Source organism: Equus caballus, chromosome 15, assembly GCF_041296265.1.
Source record: "Equus caballus isolate H_3958 breed thoroughbred chromosome 15, TB-T2T, whole genome shotgun sequence".
Lineage (NCBI taxonomy): Eukaryota > Metazoa > Chordata > Mammalia > Perissodactyla > Equidae > Equus > Equus caballus.
In genome coordinates this window covers 106,270,533-106,287,928 of record NC_091698.1, presented here as the reverse complement: position 1 = coordinate 106,287,928, position 17,396 = coordinate 106,270,533, and the positions used below count along the sequence as shown (strand labels likewise).

The 17,396-nt window shown below is 46.6% G+C and overlaps 1 protein-coding gene across 4 annotated transcripts in view; it reads left to right on the top strand.

Annotated features, from left to right (window-relative positions):
* Positions 1-17,396, top strand: part of SNTG2 (syntrophin gamma 2) — a 320,660-nt gene that overhangs the window by 95,494 nt on the left and 207,770 nt on the right. For 2 of the 4 annotated variants that reach the window (XM_070236809.1, XM_070236807.1), the window contains exons 2-4: positions 2,717-2,854; positions 16,692-16,748; positions 16,833-16,890. In XM_070236809.1, coding sequence (XP_070092910.1) covers positions 2,717-2,854; positions 16,692-16,748; positions 16,833-16,890 — 253 coding nt within the window. The remainder of the gene's footprint in view (positions 1-2,716; positions 2,855-16,691; positions 16,749-16,832; positions 16,891-17,396) is intronic. The other 2 variants (XM_070236808.1, XM_070236810.1) reach the window with 2 other exon arrangements.

Sequence of the window (17,396 nt, the reverse complement as noted above, 5' to 3'; positions counted from 1 at the left end):
TCATCCTCCTTGAAGCTTAGTTCGGCTGTTTTCTCGTTGTGGGAGAAGCTGGGCAGACGCAGCCTCATCTCCAAGACGACTAACTGGCAGAACTGGCAAGGTGGTCGGCTTGATGAATTAGCTGTGATACTGTACGTGAGTGTGAGTTTTACATATGAGTCTAAATGGATCAGAATTGTACTTTTTGATGTAAACTGAAATAGTTTTTGTTCTAAATACCAAGTTCAGCATATGCCCCTTTCTCAGAAAGAGCTGCCCTGGGCTCGTGACGGCCTTTGGTGACGGGTCCCTGGAGCCGCACGCTGCGGTCCGGGTCCTGGTCCTGGATCTGCCTCCCGGGGCCTGACCTTGCATGTCTGAGCACGCTCCTCGTCAGCAGCTGCCTCCAGGTCCTCTCCTGAGTGTCCTGCCATCTCCGCTCCACAGAGGCAGCAGTCCTGCCCATGGAGGTCGCCCCTCGCTGAACGAAGCTCAGTGCAAGTCTGTCTGCGGGTGTGTTCATAAATGTGCCAGTGAGTCTGCAGCAGGAGTGCGGGAAGCCGGCCCATCTCACACTTCCCCACAGAGAGGCCCATGTTGTGCTGATTAAAGCCTGTGTTTGTAGACAGGATGCGCAATGCCTTCAGATACCACACTCTGAACAACCTCTCTCTGCAGGCACCGCCTCTGAGTTAATTTTTTATTCGACATTCCTTCTGAGTTTTGGGTTCCATCTGTACCACTGTAGGCTCAGTCCGTATGAGCCAAACCTGGTATTCCTGCCCGACGGTAGCACGTTGATATGTGTGCTGTGCGGTAGTTGTGCGTGTGTGTGCACGTATGAGTGTGCTTGTGCATGTAGATGGTTTCTAGGACACAGGAAAGGGTTCTGGGAAGTGGGAAGGACACAGCTGGTGTCCTGGATGACGTGAAAGGGTCTGGACCCCCCAGGGCAGCAGCGGAGGTTTGTGCTGGGGGCTGCTGGTGACGACTGTGGGAAGCATTCGCAGCCACGTCCTGCAGGACAGGTTGAATGGCGGGCCCACCCTGACCTTGGGAGTGACGGGCATGGGGTCTCGGGGAGAACGTGAACTCTGTGGGGAGGGAGAAGTGCGGGCAGAGCCGGGACATGGAGGTGGGGCTGACGGTGTCCTCCTCAGGCCGTGGGGCCCGGACATCCTTACAGCTGTTTCCGCGGGAAGTGAGGCCCAGCCGTCGTGTGTGTGGGTCAAAGGAGAAGGTAAACCCAGAAGGGAACCCGGCTCCCAGCTCTAGATCTGCCGCTGGGGGACTTGGGACCTGCCACGTGGACGTCTTCTCTCAGGTTCTTCTCCTTTAGCACAAGCACGGCTGCTTTTCTGGATCCTACAGGCAGGTTGAATAAAGTGTGCCCATTTGAGCACATGCTCTTTCGAGTCCACCCATCGTCCAGGCCACACCGCTGGACCCATTATGTGGGAGCTTCCTGTTCGCCGCTCCAGGAACAAGAATGAAAACGCACCAGTCCCGGCCTTCCGGCTGTTTCCAGTCTGGGGTCTACAGGCGTGGGACGTGGGAATAAACGCAGAGCGGCGAGGCGGTGTGTAGCAGTGCTGTGCGACACTGACGGAAGGGAAGGAGGGCTGTTGCTGGACTTAGTCACCGTCGTTGGGAGTCTGCAATTCTAGTCAGGCCTTAATGATCCGAGTTACGCTCCTGGGCTGCGGCTGGCTCCCCTGCCCGTGTGCTTCCATTTTGCAGGTCACGCAGGTGGAGCTGGCCCTCGGAGACAGGAGACAGGGAAAGGGGTCCGGACAGCCAGGAGCCCAGAGGTGTGGGAGGTCACCCAAAGCCCACACAGCCGTTGCCTCATTAGAAAGGTGTGACGAGGAAGCCACGGGCCCCTCCACCTGCTCCTGGAGATGCCGCAGGCACAGCCCTCGAGGTCTCACCATCCCCGTGTGGGAGGATCACATCCACTGTGAGCCCAGTGGCTGCTGGGGGGTCGTGTGCCCTGTGGTGCACTGATGCTCCAAGGGCTTGGGAGAGGCCGTTAGGACTCCTGTCTGCGCATGTTTGCAGATCAGACCTTTGTAACAGCCCTGAGAGGTCACATGTGGATCGCAGCGGCGCATTCGCCAGTCTGTGTGTCGAGTGGCCTCTGTGCTAGCCTCACGTGCCTCAGTACGGTCTGCCCGTGGATGGTCGTTCAGTAAATAAGTACCATCAGTTGCAGAAACACACTCAGTTTTTCACTCTGTGATGCCTCTCACGCACTAGCATATTCCTGTTGGGAATATGCACGTTCTGGCTCAGTCGATGGGGTGCGTGGGGCTGAGGGTCTGCATTTCCAGGGGACGCACAGGAGGCCCCCCCAAACCCTGCCACTTAACAGAAGCATCTGATGAGTCTAAAGCCCCTGGTGCTCCGACAGCATCCCACATTCCTTAATCCAGGTCTCTGGGGACACGCGGGGGCCAGTGTGCGTTAGACACCCTGTCACTCCTGTGTTTACAGATAATAGAATTTTCAAGCTTTTTAAAAAAACTCCTGGTTGATTTTCTTTAGAAGCCTGTTATATATAATTCCTGTAAACACTGCTCAGGAACAGTTACTCACAGCTGCGTTCTTGGTGATAAATCAGCGGACTCCTCTGCGGAGGGCAGGTCTCGCTCGTATGTGGTGGGTGGACATGCTGTGGACAAGGCTCACGCTGGTGCCACCTCACGCCTCTCCTGTGTCCCCTCTGTCTCTGCAGACTAAGACCGGCATCGCTTTGTTGCACGACGAAGGGTCCGGAAATGCGTATGACGTCCGGGTGAAGCTAACGAAAGAGGTACTGACAATTCAAAAGCAGGATGTCATCTGTGTTAGTGGAAGCAATCCCAGTGCAAATGTAAGTGCCCCACCCCAGGCCCAGTGGTCTGTCTCACCCTGTGTCTCGTTGATGAGCCAAGAAGGCCACACTCGGATGGAAGCCACTTAAATGTTATCCTCTAGCACTGCTTGCTGATGGAAAGCCACTCCGCTGTAACTTAAACGTCCCCAACTGCTGGCTTTGTTATCACAAAACAAAATATCATTTTCAGGGCTGTATTATTAACTGTTTCCCTGACCTTTTTTTTTTTTTTTTTGGTGAGGAAGATTGATCTGTTGCCAGTCTTCCTCTTTTTGCTTGAGGAAGATTGGCCATGAGCTAACATCTGTGCCAATCTTCCTCTATTTTATGTAGGACGCAGCCACAGTGTGGCTTGACGAATGGTACTAGATACACACCCGGGATCCAAACCTGCGAACCCTGGGCTGGCAAAGCAGAGCGCACACGAACTTAACCACTATGCCACTGGGCCTTCTGCCGCTCTCTGACTTTCTTAGTTTCATGATGTATTTTCCTTGATGAGCTTTACATAGCCCCAAACACTGCAATGAAACGTGACCTATTCTCATTGGAAACTAAAAAGATATGATATGACAGATAATCTGTTTACTGAAAGAATAGTAATAACTTGAGAGTTTCCATCTAGAATGATGTGCAATGAAAGATAAAGTATTTTTCAGTGCTGGGTATCAGCTTCGTCCCTGGCGCCTGTGGATATAAACATGAATTTTCATGCTAAATCATGGTCCTTCTTGGCTTCAATCATACTCTTGACTTACAAATGAAATTTTCTCAAGGGCAAGAAATTTGTTTGTTAGATGTAATAGAGTATTGAATAAAAATTAGGGAAAACTTTTTTTGTAGCATTTGTAACTTTTGTAACCGTATCAATTTCCTGTTTTCTTCTCGTAGGCTCAGATTGTGGAGATGTATATAGTTGGTGATATAGATAACACATGTGCATATATATACATCCAGTGTCAGTTATCGACCTTTCGTCACTGTCTCATAGACCCACCATTAGCCACAAAAACTGATATTCAAGAAATTATGTCCTTGAAATTAAGTTCTTTTGAATGCATTTTTGAGAATATTCCAGAGGTATTGTGGTTTCCCAGTTCACGCTGGCTCTTGTGGAGGGCACAGCCTCCAGATACCCCTTGCTTATCTGGTTGTCTGCGTCCTCATGACCTTTACCCTGGAAATGAAGTAAAGAGGACATGTCCACCCGATGTGTAATGCTTCCATCAGTATCTCTTCAGTGGGCACAGATGCCAGCCGACTAGGACGTCTGTTGAGAGCCTGACGGGTCAGGATGGGAGAAGCCACCTCGAGGGAGGGTGGAAGGCAAGGTGCCATCCTTTCTGCTCTTTCCCTTGAACCTCAGACCCGGGTCCTGGATCTCGTCCTGTCCCGTCCCCTCTTCACTCTAGAGAGCCCCGTGGACTCCACCACCCCTTATAAATCCCACCTACCCAGGTCTCCTTTCTTCGCAGCACGGAGCGCTCTATCTAAAATGTCCATTTCTGTCCAAATGTGATGCGTCTCCTGCGCCTTCTGCAGCCCAGTCACCAGCCATAGGTTGGAGCTGTTTTCCTGCCCTTGTTCTGAACACCCAACGTGGGTAGATCTGGCAAAGGGGGGATTAACTTGGGAAGATTGACTAACCATTTAAAAGATGCCCTTCTTAATAGTGATTGTATAATGTATAGAAAGTCTCAGAAAAGTTACAGTGAAAACACTTAATGTTCCTAAACTATATTGTCCTGGAAAAATAAATTAGAATTTTTAAATTCGTAATGTCAGATTCTCTACGCAAGGTTAAGTTCTTGATGAAAATTATTGACTACTTCCTAAGGAAACTGGGTGTATGTTCAGACCTATAAATGTCTGTTTATAATTTCAAGTGATTTATTGATGCCTAAAGCTTGACAGTAAGATGCCCTGCTGTGAAATAACTGGGTGGGTGAGGACACACCGTTCACGTGAGTTTGTATCCAGGCTCTGCAGCTCCATTCCTTAATGATGTCTGCTGTTCCCTCCCTCCGTTCTAGAAAAGCAGGGAACGTATTTGAGAATAAACACACATACCTGGGTTGGATCATTGTTGGGGGGAGGGGTTCAGAGGAAATTTTTGTACCTACAAAAACAAGGATGAACCTCAAAAACCTTTTGCTGAGTTAAGGCAGACACAAAAGACCACGTGTTCTATGATTCTGTATTTATGAAATGTTCAGAATAGGAAAATCCACACAGGCAGAACACAGATTAGTGATCGCCAGGGGCTGGGGGAAAGAGCAAGCCTGGAATGACTGTTAACGGGCATGGGGCTTCCTCCTTGGGTGATAAAAATGTGCTGGAATTGATTGTGGTGAAGGTTGCACAGCTCTGTAAATATTTTTTTAAATAACCATTGAATTGGACACTTTAAATGTGTGACTTGAATGGTATGTGAATTTTATCTCCTTAAAGCTATTGTGTATGAAATACATTATTCTTAGTAAGATGGCAAGTTCGGCCTGCATCTGACAGCTCAGAATTTCTTCTCTATCCCAGCTCCAGAGTCAGATTGGGTTCAACCCCATTAGTTTGAAGGACAGTTGAACCCTTGTATTCTGCAGTTGATTATAAAAATAAAACCAATCTTGCTGTGAGAATTTATCATGTATTTGGAGAACAAGAAGGGCTATTTTTAACAAAGCTCACGGCTGTTTTTCGAATTGCAGTGAGAACACCTCCGTGGGGTTCTCGGAACATTGCAGGTCTCGTTGTATTGATAGTATCGAATGTTCCACGTTAACCTCCGCTGGAGGACCTGGCTGAGAACAGTTATTTTCTGAAGGACAGAAATGAAGATCTAATCGTTCTGTGGTTGATCAACAGGAGAAATGAGTGGAAATTTTACATCTCACAACCTGGAGTCCCCGTGTGGATCCCAGGAGACAGAAAGTTAAGCATTAGGTTCAGCTCAACACATATTTACTGAGTGCACAAGGAAGATATTAAGTCAGGCAGAAATTGGCTTCTCACTGGGACCCACTAAAACAGTTGCTCGTGTGTATTATTCCCTTACTGGGTGCAGTGCTTTTCGGTGCCTGTTACATATGGTGACTCGCCTGACACTCCCGGCATCGCTATGCAGGAGGGGCCTTACGATGCCTGGGTTACAGGGCACACAGTCAGGGGCTCTGAGGTCAGTGCCGCACGTCGGCCTCCTGCGGGCTGAGGTGTCCGTCAGCACGCTCCCTGCGTCCTCGGTCAGACTCCGGCCGCTCGGTCTACTCTTACCCTAGTTGTCCTCCCTGAAGTCAGAGGTACAGCTCACACAGGTGTTTGATTTTCCATTTTATTAATGTAAAATAATACTGATAATTAATTTTTACTAATTAAAGCCCTGTTCTCTTGCTTCAAAATCAGCATCCTTTATGATCCAACACTTACTCAGTGGGTGAGCCTGTAGGGAACTGGGCGCTCTGTAGACCTAACCGAAGTCTAACTGGACTTTATCCCTTTGGTTCCACTTGCATCCTTGATGGTCCGTTGAGAAGACACAATCGAGGGGTAGATTTGTGTTTTGTTTTCTTGAACCTGCTGGAAAAACAAACACAATATCAGCTACTGATAGATGTTATTTCTATCACAAAATAGAGCAAAACTAAATTTCCTGTTGAATAAAGTCAGTAGGTTTTTCAAATCTGCTGATTCAACGTCAGAGTTTACAATCTGCGACTCCATATTTCATTGACATTCCTGTCCCTTCAGATCAGCATGGCATTGTGAATACTTAAAACCTCAGGATTTTCTCATTATCTCCTAAACAGAGTGTGTGTTTTGCAGTATGAAGAAGCTAGCTTTTTCTCACGCTTCAGAGTTTTTGTTTAGTTTGCTTTATTTTTTATAATTATCACTGTACTTTTGATGTATATTTATCTAAGTTGTGAAGAGAAAATTTTAATAGATTCCTGTGTTGCATTTGGTACTTTAAGTCCTGGCAGATTTATGCTGGAATGTAGAGCTCCATAGCCTCATTTTACTCTTTAGGAAATTAAGATTCAGGAGAAGAAAGTTATTGATCTGAGCTCACAGAGTTAATTACAGAGTTAAGGCAGTATCTTAGCTACTCCTCTGCTGATTTGTAATCCAGGGGATGCTCTCTGGTGAATCTGCAGAGACAGCACAAAAGGCAGTATGATGTGCAGGATGTTCAGAGAAGCATAAGCAGTACCAAACTCTGAAGATGTTGCATGAATACGAAAATAGTGTGAGTTTAGCAAGGGCCCCGATCGCTGGAGCTGGTCTTTCCCAGTCAGCACGACCTGGATGAGGCGTTTGGACGTGGACACAGGACACAGTGCAGAGGCTGAGCCAGCCAAGGGGGTAGACTGACCCTGTCTCCTGCACAGAGGATGAATCCCAAAGAGTCACGTCTTTCATGAATGAACTTGAAAACAAATCCACCCCATAGAAGGGGCACGATAGGGATTCTTACCTGTGTGGCATTGGCTCTAGAGGGAAGAGGGACAAGAACAAACAAATGCCCCCGAGGACTCCTAACCCCAACTCTACCCTCATATGGCTGGGGTCTACGCTTCCTGTGAGGCATGGAAAACTCAAGCTGAGAGTGAAGTTAAGGTGATGTCAGGTCTGCAGGCGCCCCAGGTCCAGGCAGAAGCAAACACACCCCCCTCTGGAGGGTAAGGAACTTGTGCGTTTTGAACTCTATTATCAGTGGAAGCCCGTGCTCATGAGAGTCAGGCCTCAGAGGTTCCCAAGTTTAGGGTTTGAAGAAGCTGTGGAGACCCTGACCCAAAGGATGAAACCACGAGGAGGAAAGCCACCATTGGCAAGAGACAGCAGAAATAAAATAACTGCAGAAATTGACCCACAGAGACTTCAGGTTCTGCAGTGATCAGGTTCATGATGTAAATCCATGTGTTTACCGTGTCTGAAGGCATAAAAGTGGTTATAAAAGTACGACAAGGAAGAAGCCTTATAAAAAGTGACCCAGCAGATGTGATAACAGACCAAAGAGATCTAGAAATAAAAATAAAGGCAATCATGGCAATCAGAATCCCAGTGTACCATTGAATTACATGCTAGAAACGAAAACTATGAGCTCTGAAATAGGTCTGAAGGAGTCGTGCACTGAGACACCGGGAGTTTGAAAGAATGAAAGAGAGGACTGAGAGGGTTGTGAAAGTGCTGGTCACTGGATGGAGCGGGGAGCCTGGAGAGGAGGTGGAGGTGGATGCGAGGCAGAGATCAGGGACAGATGGCTGATAACTTCACGGAAGTGGGGGAAGGACCATCCCTGGATCTAGGAGCCCAGCAGGTCCAGGAGGGGAGCACAGAGATGCCGCACCTTCCTCTCATCCTGGGCTCATCTGGTTGCATCAGGCCATGCTGGCCTCAGGCAGAGTGTGCGGCCGTTGGCTATGTTCTCCCTTCCCTGGAAGGGTGTGTGGTGTCAGTGCTCTGTCCTCCTTCTAGGAAGGCTTTGTCTGGCTCGTATCACAGATCCATGTACTGAGGTTAGGTATTAGGATCAGGCAGAATGCTTTAGCTCTGCATTCAGGGCCCATCCTGGGCTGGCTCTGCCTCACCTTCCAGCTTCTTAGCTCACTCCACCGTCACGATCAGGTGGGTCGTGGCCCATCCTCTCTGGTCGTTGCAGATGTTTGCACGCTGGGTCCGCCGTCCGTGAGACCATGCACACCCCTGCATCCAGGACCGTGCTTGCTTCCACCTTTGTTTCCCATGTGCATCCTCACAAGTGTGCCAGGGAGGGATTACGAATGACTGTGCACATGAGCTAATGCATGCAGAAATGGAGCCTTTTAGAATGTGTGAAGTAAGATTCCTGAATGACGTCTAGTAGTGTGCCAGTTGCTGGTAGCACGGTCCTGCACCCTCGAGACGTGTTTACAAGCTGTCTCAGAATATGACAGTGGTCCATTGAACTTGTTAAAATCGTTTCAAAAATTAGTTTTATTGCTTACACAACAAGTACTGTGAAGAATATCAACAAATTGTTCTTTCAGTTTGGAGTGAACTCTCCAAGACAGATGAATTTGCTGTCGTGACACTTACCAGAGTAGTGGCAGTCCCTGACAAACTCTATACATAATATGCAAGACACACAATTCTGTAATTCTTGCTTGTGATAAAACAAAAGCATTATTACTACTTTTATCCACCCGAATTTATATCCTTTATGCAGTCCACATTTGCTTCCTATTCTTTGGGTCCATAAACCAGGAGTAGGTACCAGCTTGATCTGTTTTAGTTTTTATTCTTCCCCTTAATCTTTATTATTTTATTTCCTTGCACTTAGAGTAATGATCGAGCTCCCATGAGATGTTTTATCATTCAGCCAAACTACAAGTAGCTTAAAAGCAAAACCACCCTTTGGAGCTAACTGGACCCATTTCCTTCTCGGCATTCTGTATGGTATCTGTTTGTTGACAAACATGTATTAGTTTCCTAATTTTTCCATTTCCTCAAGACAGCAACAGAAAATTCAGTTCTTTTCAGTTTCTGAAAGTTCATCTCTGCGTATGTGTTCACACGGCATTTTGGCTTCCGTCTCTTTAAACCCACCTCATCGGTCTTGCTCACTTGGGTTGTTGGTTCAGAAGATTTCTGCCTTCTCCCTGGGCCCAGCTTGCCTGCTCGTGAAGAGTGACCGCAGTGAGCATTGTCAGAGGCAGGGGTGCTGGGCGCCGTGGCCCTCCCCCCAACAAGCTCATCGATGAAGGGCAGAAGTTCATATTTGCAAAGAGTGGCACCTCGTGAAAAGGATCAGCCCTGATTTCAAGAAACTAGCAACCAAACAACAGGACAAAAACTACGTCCTGCGCTTTCGTTTCCCGCGATTAGCCCTCCAGTTGAAGATCTGGGATCTCTGCTGTACACCAACATTAAGATTATTACTATGAAATATTCAGTCATTATTGGACTGTTTCATCTCCGGGGAAATCTCTATTTTCTTGCTGATGGACTGGCTTACTTTAAATGGGGAGAAATCTTGCTTATGAAAATTCACTAACGACCCTTCTACGCGTGTTAGAATTAGGGATCAATTCCTGTTTGGAATTTATTTGTCTTAGAATGGCCACCACGGTTTTTTCTTGGATGGCTCATTTCTGAAAGAACTGTTTGGATAGCAAAGGACCGGCCCGCATGGTGGAGGAGAGCGACCCTGTGCGTAAACACGTGGGAAGACACCACAGGGGCCCTGAGAGGTCCAGGCAGATCCTGAAGAAGAGGCTTGTGAAACATCACAGGACGGAGGCAGGAAGCTGCAAGGCCGAACCAGTGCTTGTAAATTCTGACTTTCAGAAGGAAAGCAGGCAGCCTCTGTGGAAAGGCTTCCAAAACAAGGAAATGCAGTTGTCAGCAAGATATTGAGATATTTCCTCCTTGTCTGTGCAGTGGCTGCCTCTCCCAAGATTCTCCTCTGCCTTAGCCGTCAATGCTATCATGTTAGCTCATTAAAGTGCTTTTCATGGTGTCTATACTGTAGTTCACTTTAATAAGGAAAGTTCTGGCTAAAGAAATATGAAAACCTTGAAATACTGAATAGTTTGGCCATATTTGTTATAAAAGTTTGTGTCAAAATTTATTTTAAGGATAAAATAATAGCTTATATGTGTTTGTACACACAGGCTTTATAAAGAAATCAATTATGAAAGTATGTCATTCAAATGCAACTTTAACTAAACATCATAATAGCAAAGATATTTTGAATAATCTAACCATTTTTGTCATTTTTTCCTTTAATCATATAATTTATAATATAATCCATAGAAAAAGTTTAAAAGTAATCCAGCAGAACCCTGTGAAATTATCATCCATGTTTATCATATGCCAACATATTTGCTTCATATTTCTCCATGTTTTAAAAGATCTACAGATAGGACCAAAGCCCCAGAGTCCTAATGGTTATCTGTCCTGTTTTACTTAAATTTTTAAATTCTTACTTTATGTGCCTTTTTCCACAGTCTAATTGTGTTTTTCAAATTTATGAGTGGAATGACGTTGTACCTTCATTTTGCAAATATTACGCTTTTTAAATTTATCCATGACATGTGTGGATACAGCCTGCTCTGTGTAGATATATTTAGTGCGTTCCTTTTCATTATTGTAAATTGCTGTGTGAAAAACGTGAAAAACCCAGAGTTGATTGATGCCTTTCCTGCATATTCTTGTTTGGACTTAAGCCCCCCAAGAAGAATATGTATTTTGAACATCACCAATATACATTTAATTCAGTAAACCTTACTTTCCAATGATGTATAAGTTCTCTTAAAATCCATTTTTAACCCATGTGTGGTGAATTCTGTCAAGGTTTTGAATAGTGAAGTTGAAGGATGATAATGTACGTGTGTTTATTGCTCAGCAGCTTTATATGAATAATAATTGTGAGGAGCTGGAGAGAGTCCAGCAGCCAGGTGTTGGAACAGACGACTAAGACAGCAAGCCAGAAATGCAAGTTAAGCCTTTAATCACTTACTCTGATAGTACAAGCATAGCTAAACCAGAGAAAAGGCCAGGTGCCCCATTCATCTCACCATGGATGGCTCTGACTGAGGGTCAGCTGGATCGGTATGGATGTGGGTCCTCTCCCTGCCCTCTGAAGGGCCCTGAATCTAAGGCTCCTGTGTGTTATGGGCCCAGGGAGAGGGTGAGGACTGAGGGTGGGAAGGTACTGAGTGCTGAGTACTATTCAGAGTGGGTAGAGTGTCTTCAAGGCTCCCCCGATCCCCACCCGAGGAAGGCTGGACCAGAGGCCCCGGATGAAGAGGCCGCAGTGCAGATGTGAAGAGCGTGGCCCCTGGGGCTGGGGCCCTGCACGGTCTGTGCCCCGGGCTGAGTGGGAGGGCCGCCTCTCTCTGTAATTGTCTGTGCTCCGATCTGAAAGCTCACACAGAGGATTTTGGCCAGGAGCTGGACTCCAGCAATTCAACAAGTTGGAGTACTGTAGCAATATTTTATATTTTTAAAATTTACAAGTTGTAGTACACGGTTAGAAACTCTGAGCCCAATATATTGATTTTTAAATCCTAATATGGCTTGAACATCCGAAATGAACAAATATGCCCAAGAGTTTTCAAATCGCCCTCCTTTTGAAATCACTACCTGAATCTGTTGAGGGATGATTTCATTTCAAGTGGTAAATCCAGGCTCTTCATCAGATTAAAGAAATTTTGCTGGAGTCAGTTATTTTAAAAGAGTGGAGAGGGAGGCACCGGCCCATTCTGAAGGATGCCTTGCAGGGTGCTCGCTACGCAGAGAGAATCTCCAGCTCCGTGGAAGGTGAGACGTCTAGTGCTCTGACAACCCCTCCTCCACGCCGGTCCCAATAGTAAAATCCAGTAACGTACCGTTTTCTGGAAAAAAAAAAAATACTAGTAGAATTTTTGAAGGTATTTTTGTGTATGTATGAAATGAAATACTTCAGAAAATTCTTTCTCCAAATTGCTAATTTAAAATATTTCTCTTTCAGGCCCTTCAATTGTGTCACCAGAAACTAACACTCATGTCCTTGTCACTGGCCTTTCCTGCTGTCCGTCTTGTTCTTGGCAAGGAAGGTGTGGCCCAGACTGTCCTGCGCAGCCTCCTGGGAGGGGGTGCAGCTGGGGGGCCAGGGAGAAGGGGGTGGGCACCAACACTTCCAGTTGTCCGGTCCTCCTGTGACAAGAAGGTTTTCAGTGAACAAGCTCGGGGCAGGGGGAGAAGGATATCAGGCCTGGCGGCACAAGGTCACAATGACACACTTTATCTCTATGACTGATTGAAATCCCACCTTCTGGAAATTGCAGTCTTCAAATCCGAACATCAGTCTGCAGCTGTGACAAATTTGGAGTTAGTGTTAAATCCACAGTTTAACTGTCTGAAGTAAAAACATGTGGTCAGATCACACATTTCGTGAAGCACTGACTTGAAGAACAACACTTTAGAGGGCCAGAGTAGGAAATCTTACTTTAATACCCCAAAGTCACTTCTTCTGTTTGCTGAAAAATATATAAAGGGTAAGAATTATCTGTGTCTTTGAAAACAGCTCTATCTCAAAATATTTATAGTCAGAAGATAATGTGGAGGTAGCTGAGTCTTATTACAGTGATGGCAGCTACCAAGATGTGAACATGAATTAAATGTCAAAACATAGTTTGGGATTAAATGATAAAATGCAAAACAATATTTTCTGAAGGACCTTATCTCTTATGTTTGTGAAAAAAAGAGCTGGATTGAATTTGAGATGAATTCATTGAATAGTTACCTTAGTTCTAAACTTCATTCTCCAGAAGTCTCATTATAGATGTTGATTGTATTCTGGATTTGTTCCTTTGATGGTGAGTGAGGACTCTGAATATGGAACAGGAAGAAGTCATGCTTATGGAGAAATGCGTCTAAATGGAGCGGGTCCCTCCAGCCACAGCCTCTCTTTCCAGTTGACCTCTTGTCACATGGTCATCTGGCACCTGATCCTTTGGGTAGTTGACTCTGCAGGGTGGGTATTGAGCAAACTAATTGAGGAACGACTGTTTTGTTTGAATTAAAACATACCTTTTGGTAACGTTAGTTCTGTCTAGATGTCTGCCATCAGAACCACTGTGGAAAATTCTTCCAGGACTGTAAATTAAGATGATCAGCTCTGGCCGTGGGGTCGCAGCCAGTCAGGACGAGAAGGAGCCGTGACTTTGCGGGGCTGCGGGGTGGCATCAGTTAAAAGCTGTGGAAGTCTTGTTTTTTATTTATTTCTTCCACTGTCCACTCATTTTTACAAGTTGTGTTTTGAAGTTTGAAGCTCTTGGACGTGATAATGTTAGTATCGTGTTAGGACCCCGATGGGTACATCATCTTCATTTATGAAAGCATGGGTCAGCAAAACCTTTCTTCCCGAGTTTGAAATACTAGAATTCCTTGAGGCTTGAACGAGGCAGTTTTAAAAGACAGGAAAGAACAACTTGTCGTAGAAGAGACTAAACATCTGATATTTCAATGAAACTTGATGGTTTACAACATTCTTTCCCATAATTATCTTACTTGACTTCTGTCTTAGCTCAGAGTACCACGCACGGACTGGGCAGCTTAAACGACGGAAGTGATTTTTCACCATTCCGAAGGCCGACGTTCAAGACGAAGGTGCACACAGGGTTTGGTGTCCGTCTGCTTCCCGGGAGCGCTCTTTCAGGCCGCCATCCTCTCGCTGGGTCCGGGCTGGCCTTTCTGCGGTGCTGAGAGCGAGTGAGCGAGCCCTGGTGTCAGTCCTGTAGGACCAGGGCCCCACCCTGCTGCCTCCTTCAGCCTTTTTCCCTCCTGAAGGTCAGATGTCCCGACACGCACACGTGGAGTTCGGGCCTGAACATAGCAGCCTCGGGGGAATGCAGTTCAGTCCACAGCAACTTCCCGAGGCTCACAGATCAAAGCCTCATTTTGCAGGTGCAGAAACCCAGTTTTGCAGAGATTTCAGTGACTGGGGCAGATGTGCTCAGAAAGGCAATTATAACAGATCTCACAGAGCAAATATTTGGAAAAAGAGTATTCTGGCTTAGCCCGAGCCATAGATAATAGGGTCTTCGAGTTCCATCAGACAAACATTAGACACGTTTATGATGTAATCTTCCCTCCCCACCTGTTAGGACTGTTAGTCCCGACTGTGGCAGGCATTAACTCATTTTTCCGCGGGTGATCACTTCTTAATATCACTTTTGAATTATCTCCCTGAGATCTGTACGTGAACAAGGTGACAGATTTAAATCGTCACTCTATGGCAAAGTCTGTCGAGGCAGAAACCCAGTTGTTTTTTCTCGAAATGTATTTTCTCTAATGGACATTTGCTTGTTCTTGGTGAGGTTCAAATGCTTATGTTAATGGCTAAAACTGGAAAACAGTATTGAACAGTGTGACAAATTCCATGAAGTAGATTCCTGGTTAACATGACCTCGGATAATCCAGTTTTCTAGTCTTCTGTTGCTCAGAAACTGTCTCTTGGAAGCATGAGATGTGCGATGTGTCACTAGGGACTGCTGGCCCCGTCCCCGTGCCACGCCTTGAACATAGTAGGAGCTCACTGCTTGCAGAGTGAGTGACTGGGTGGGAGGGTGAGAGAGTGACTCCCCTCCTCCATTTTTGCCCGTTCACACTCATAGAGACACTTGCTGTCGTGGGAAGTCGACTCTCTGGAAGTCAACTCTCTGTCTTTGTAGGGGGGATGGGGTGCTTCTCACAGCAGGAGCATCTCCAGCTTCCCCTACATGGGGGTTCACAGTCGTGTCTGCTTCTGCTCCTGCTGTGCTTTGACTCTGTGTGGACGAGAAGCATTCCTGGCATTTCAGAGAAGTTCTTAGATATGGTTCTAATTGGAGCCCACAGTGTCTGCACCACAAGAGTAAGTTTGTTCACTGTCTCTCTCCCTGGAATACAGTCTGGGACACGGAAGAAGTCAGAGCGATTGCTGACGGCCCTGAATTCCGGCTCTTTTCTGCATATGATTTTGTAAATGTTTCATCGGTTACAAATGGTACATGTGGAGGGGCCAACCCCATGGCTTAGTGGTTAAGTTTGGCACGCTCCGCTTCAGTGGCCTGGGTTTACAGGTTCAGATCCTGGGTGCAGACCTACACCACTCATCGGCCATGCTGTGTTGGCAACCCACATACAAAATGGAGGAGGATTGGCACAGATGTTAGCTCAGGGCTAGTCTTCCTCAGCCAAAAACAAAAAAATGTTACATTTGGAAAAAGGCTCAAAACAGTAAAATTTCACTTAAAATGTTTTTTATGTGTTTCTGTATATACACTTTTTAAAGGGATATTTGCTCTAATTTTTGGTTTCTCTCCTTTCAGCAGATAATGTATTCATTCCTAAGAATGAAACTACAGCTGGGTTTTACAGGTTGTAGAGGAGACACATTGCATGCACCACAGCAGGTTTCCACGGCCCGTTCAGGCTCTGCATCTTTGTTGCAGGAGCCCCACACTGTTCCTCCCACTCCCAGCTCCCTGCCCCTGCCCTGCAAACGCAGACGCTTCCTAGAGTCGTTCGTCTCAAAGTGCTTACACTTTCCCTTAAAGTGAAGAAAGCCGTTTCTGTTAGTATCATGCCTTTTTGAGGTAAAACCACAGCTCACTGCAGCTCTTCCTGGCCGCCCCGCCTCACGCCCGCGAGGCCCCGTATCTGGTGGGTGTGGGTTAACGGTCAGTCCGGATCACACCAGAGGTGCACACCGTCTGCCATGAGATTTAGTGTGTACGACGTGGGCTGTCCTCACCCAGGGCGCGTGCTTTTGTCAGCTTCCTGTCACCACCCACACCTTACACGTGGTCAGGCGCCTGTGTCAGAGGACAGGAAAATAATCCATCGCTCGTGGATTCATATGGGTTACTTAAAAAGCGGCTTCAAAGAGGTTGAACTCTGCAGAGAGGTATGAGGAAAGGGGAGCCAGTTTTGGGATTAGTGGAAAGAGAACACGTTTTAAAGCAGAATTGAGTGTGTTGCAACCTCACTGTTTATGACTTGGGGACACGTGGGCTGGTCATGTCCCTCACGGGGCTGTGCTCCCAGAGACAAAAGGGCGTAAGATGACCAACTCTGCAGGAGTGCCACGTGGATCTTAAATAACGCGTGTAATAGGGCCTGTTTTTATCAATGTTTGTGTTCCCATATGTAATACCACAGATTGAAGATTTGAAATTGTGTCATTACTTTAGTATTTAAGCAACGTTGCTTTGGAAATGTATTTTAAACAGTTACTTAAGTTTAAACTAAGAAGTTATAGACGCATTTTGCGTTCACTTTCCGATAGTGCATTTTAACCTAAACTTGGTTTGTTTTCTAAAATTTTTTAAAGCACAGAACTGTTACACTTCGCAGACAGCCTGTCGGCGGCCTGGGCCTGAGCATCAAGGTATGAACACGTTTTCCGGCCACGTTCCCCTTTGGTGAGCGTCTCCCTGTTGACCGTAACCCTCTCCCGTTGTCTGTCTTCCAGGGAGGCGCCGAGCACAGAGTCCCTGTCGTCATATCAAAAATATTCAAAGACCACGCAGGTAAAACAGCCAAACGACCTGTGCATGCGCTGCGACAGCTTGGAAGATAATATATTTAAGTGATAAAAATCCGCAACTCTTTATTTTGCTTGGTTATTCACGCTGCTCTTTTAGTTTTGTGCTTGTGTCTCATTTTGTCCCTGACATGACCCTGCCCTTTGCCATGCCGTCTAATGCCGCAGCCGTTAGGAGAGACACTGACTCCCGGTGTGGTGTAATGAGAGGCCCCCCAGAGGCACTGCCCCCTCGGTGGGTGAGCACTGGGTCATCTGAGGCAGGTTAAAACGTTGTGGGGAGTTAAATATAGAAGAAATCAGTGGTCTTCACCGTGTTTCCAATATGAAAGTCCGTTGCACCCGTCCAGCAGCGGCTTCCCAGGAGGCCGAGGATGAGGCTGGCCGTGGTGGTGCTGGGTTAGCTCATTCATTAATTGTTCACGGAGTGAAACCACGGCTCCCCGAATCCTCACCAGGAAGCAGCTGCCTTTACTGCAGCTCGCTGTCAAC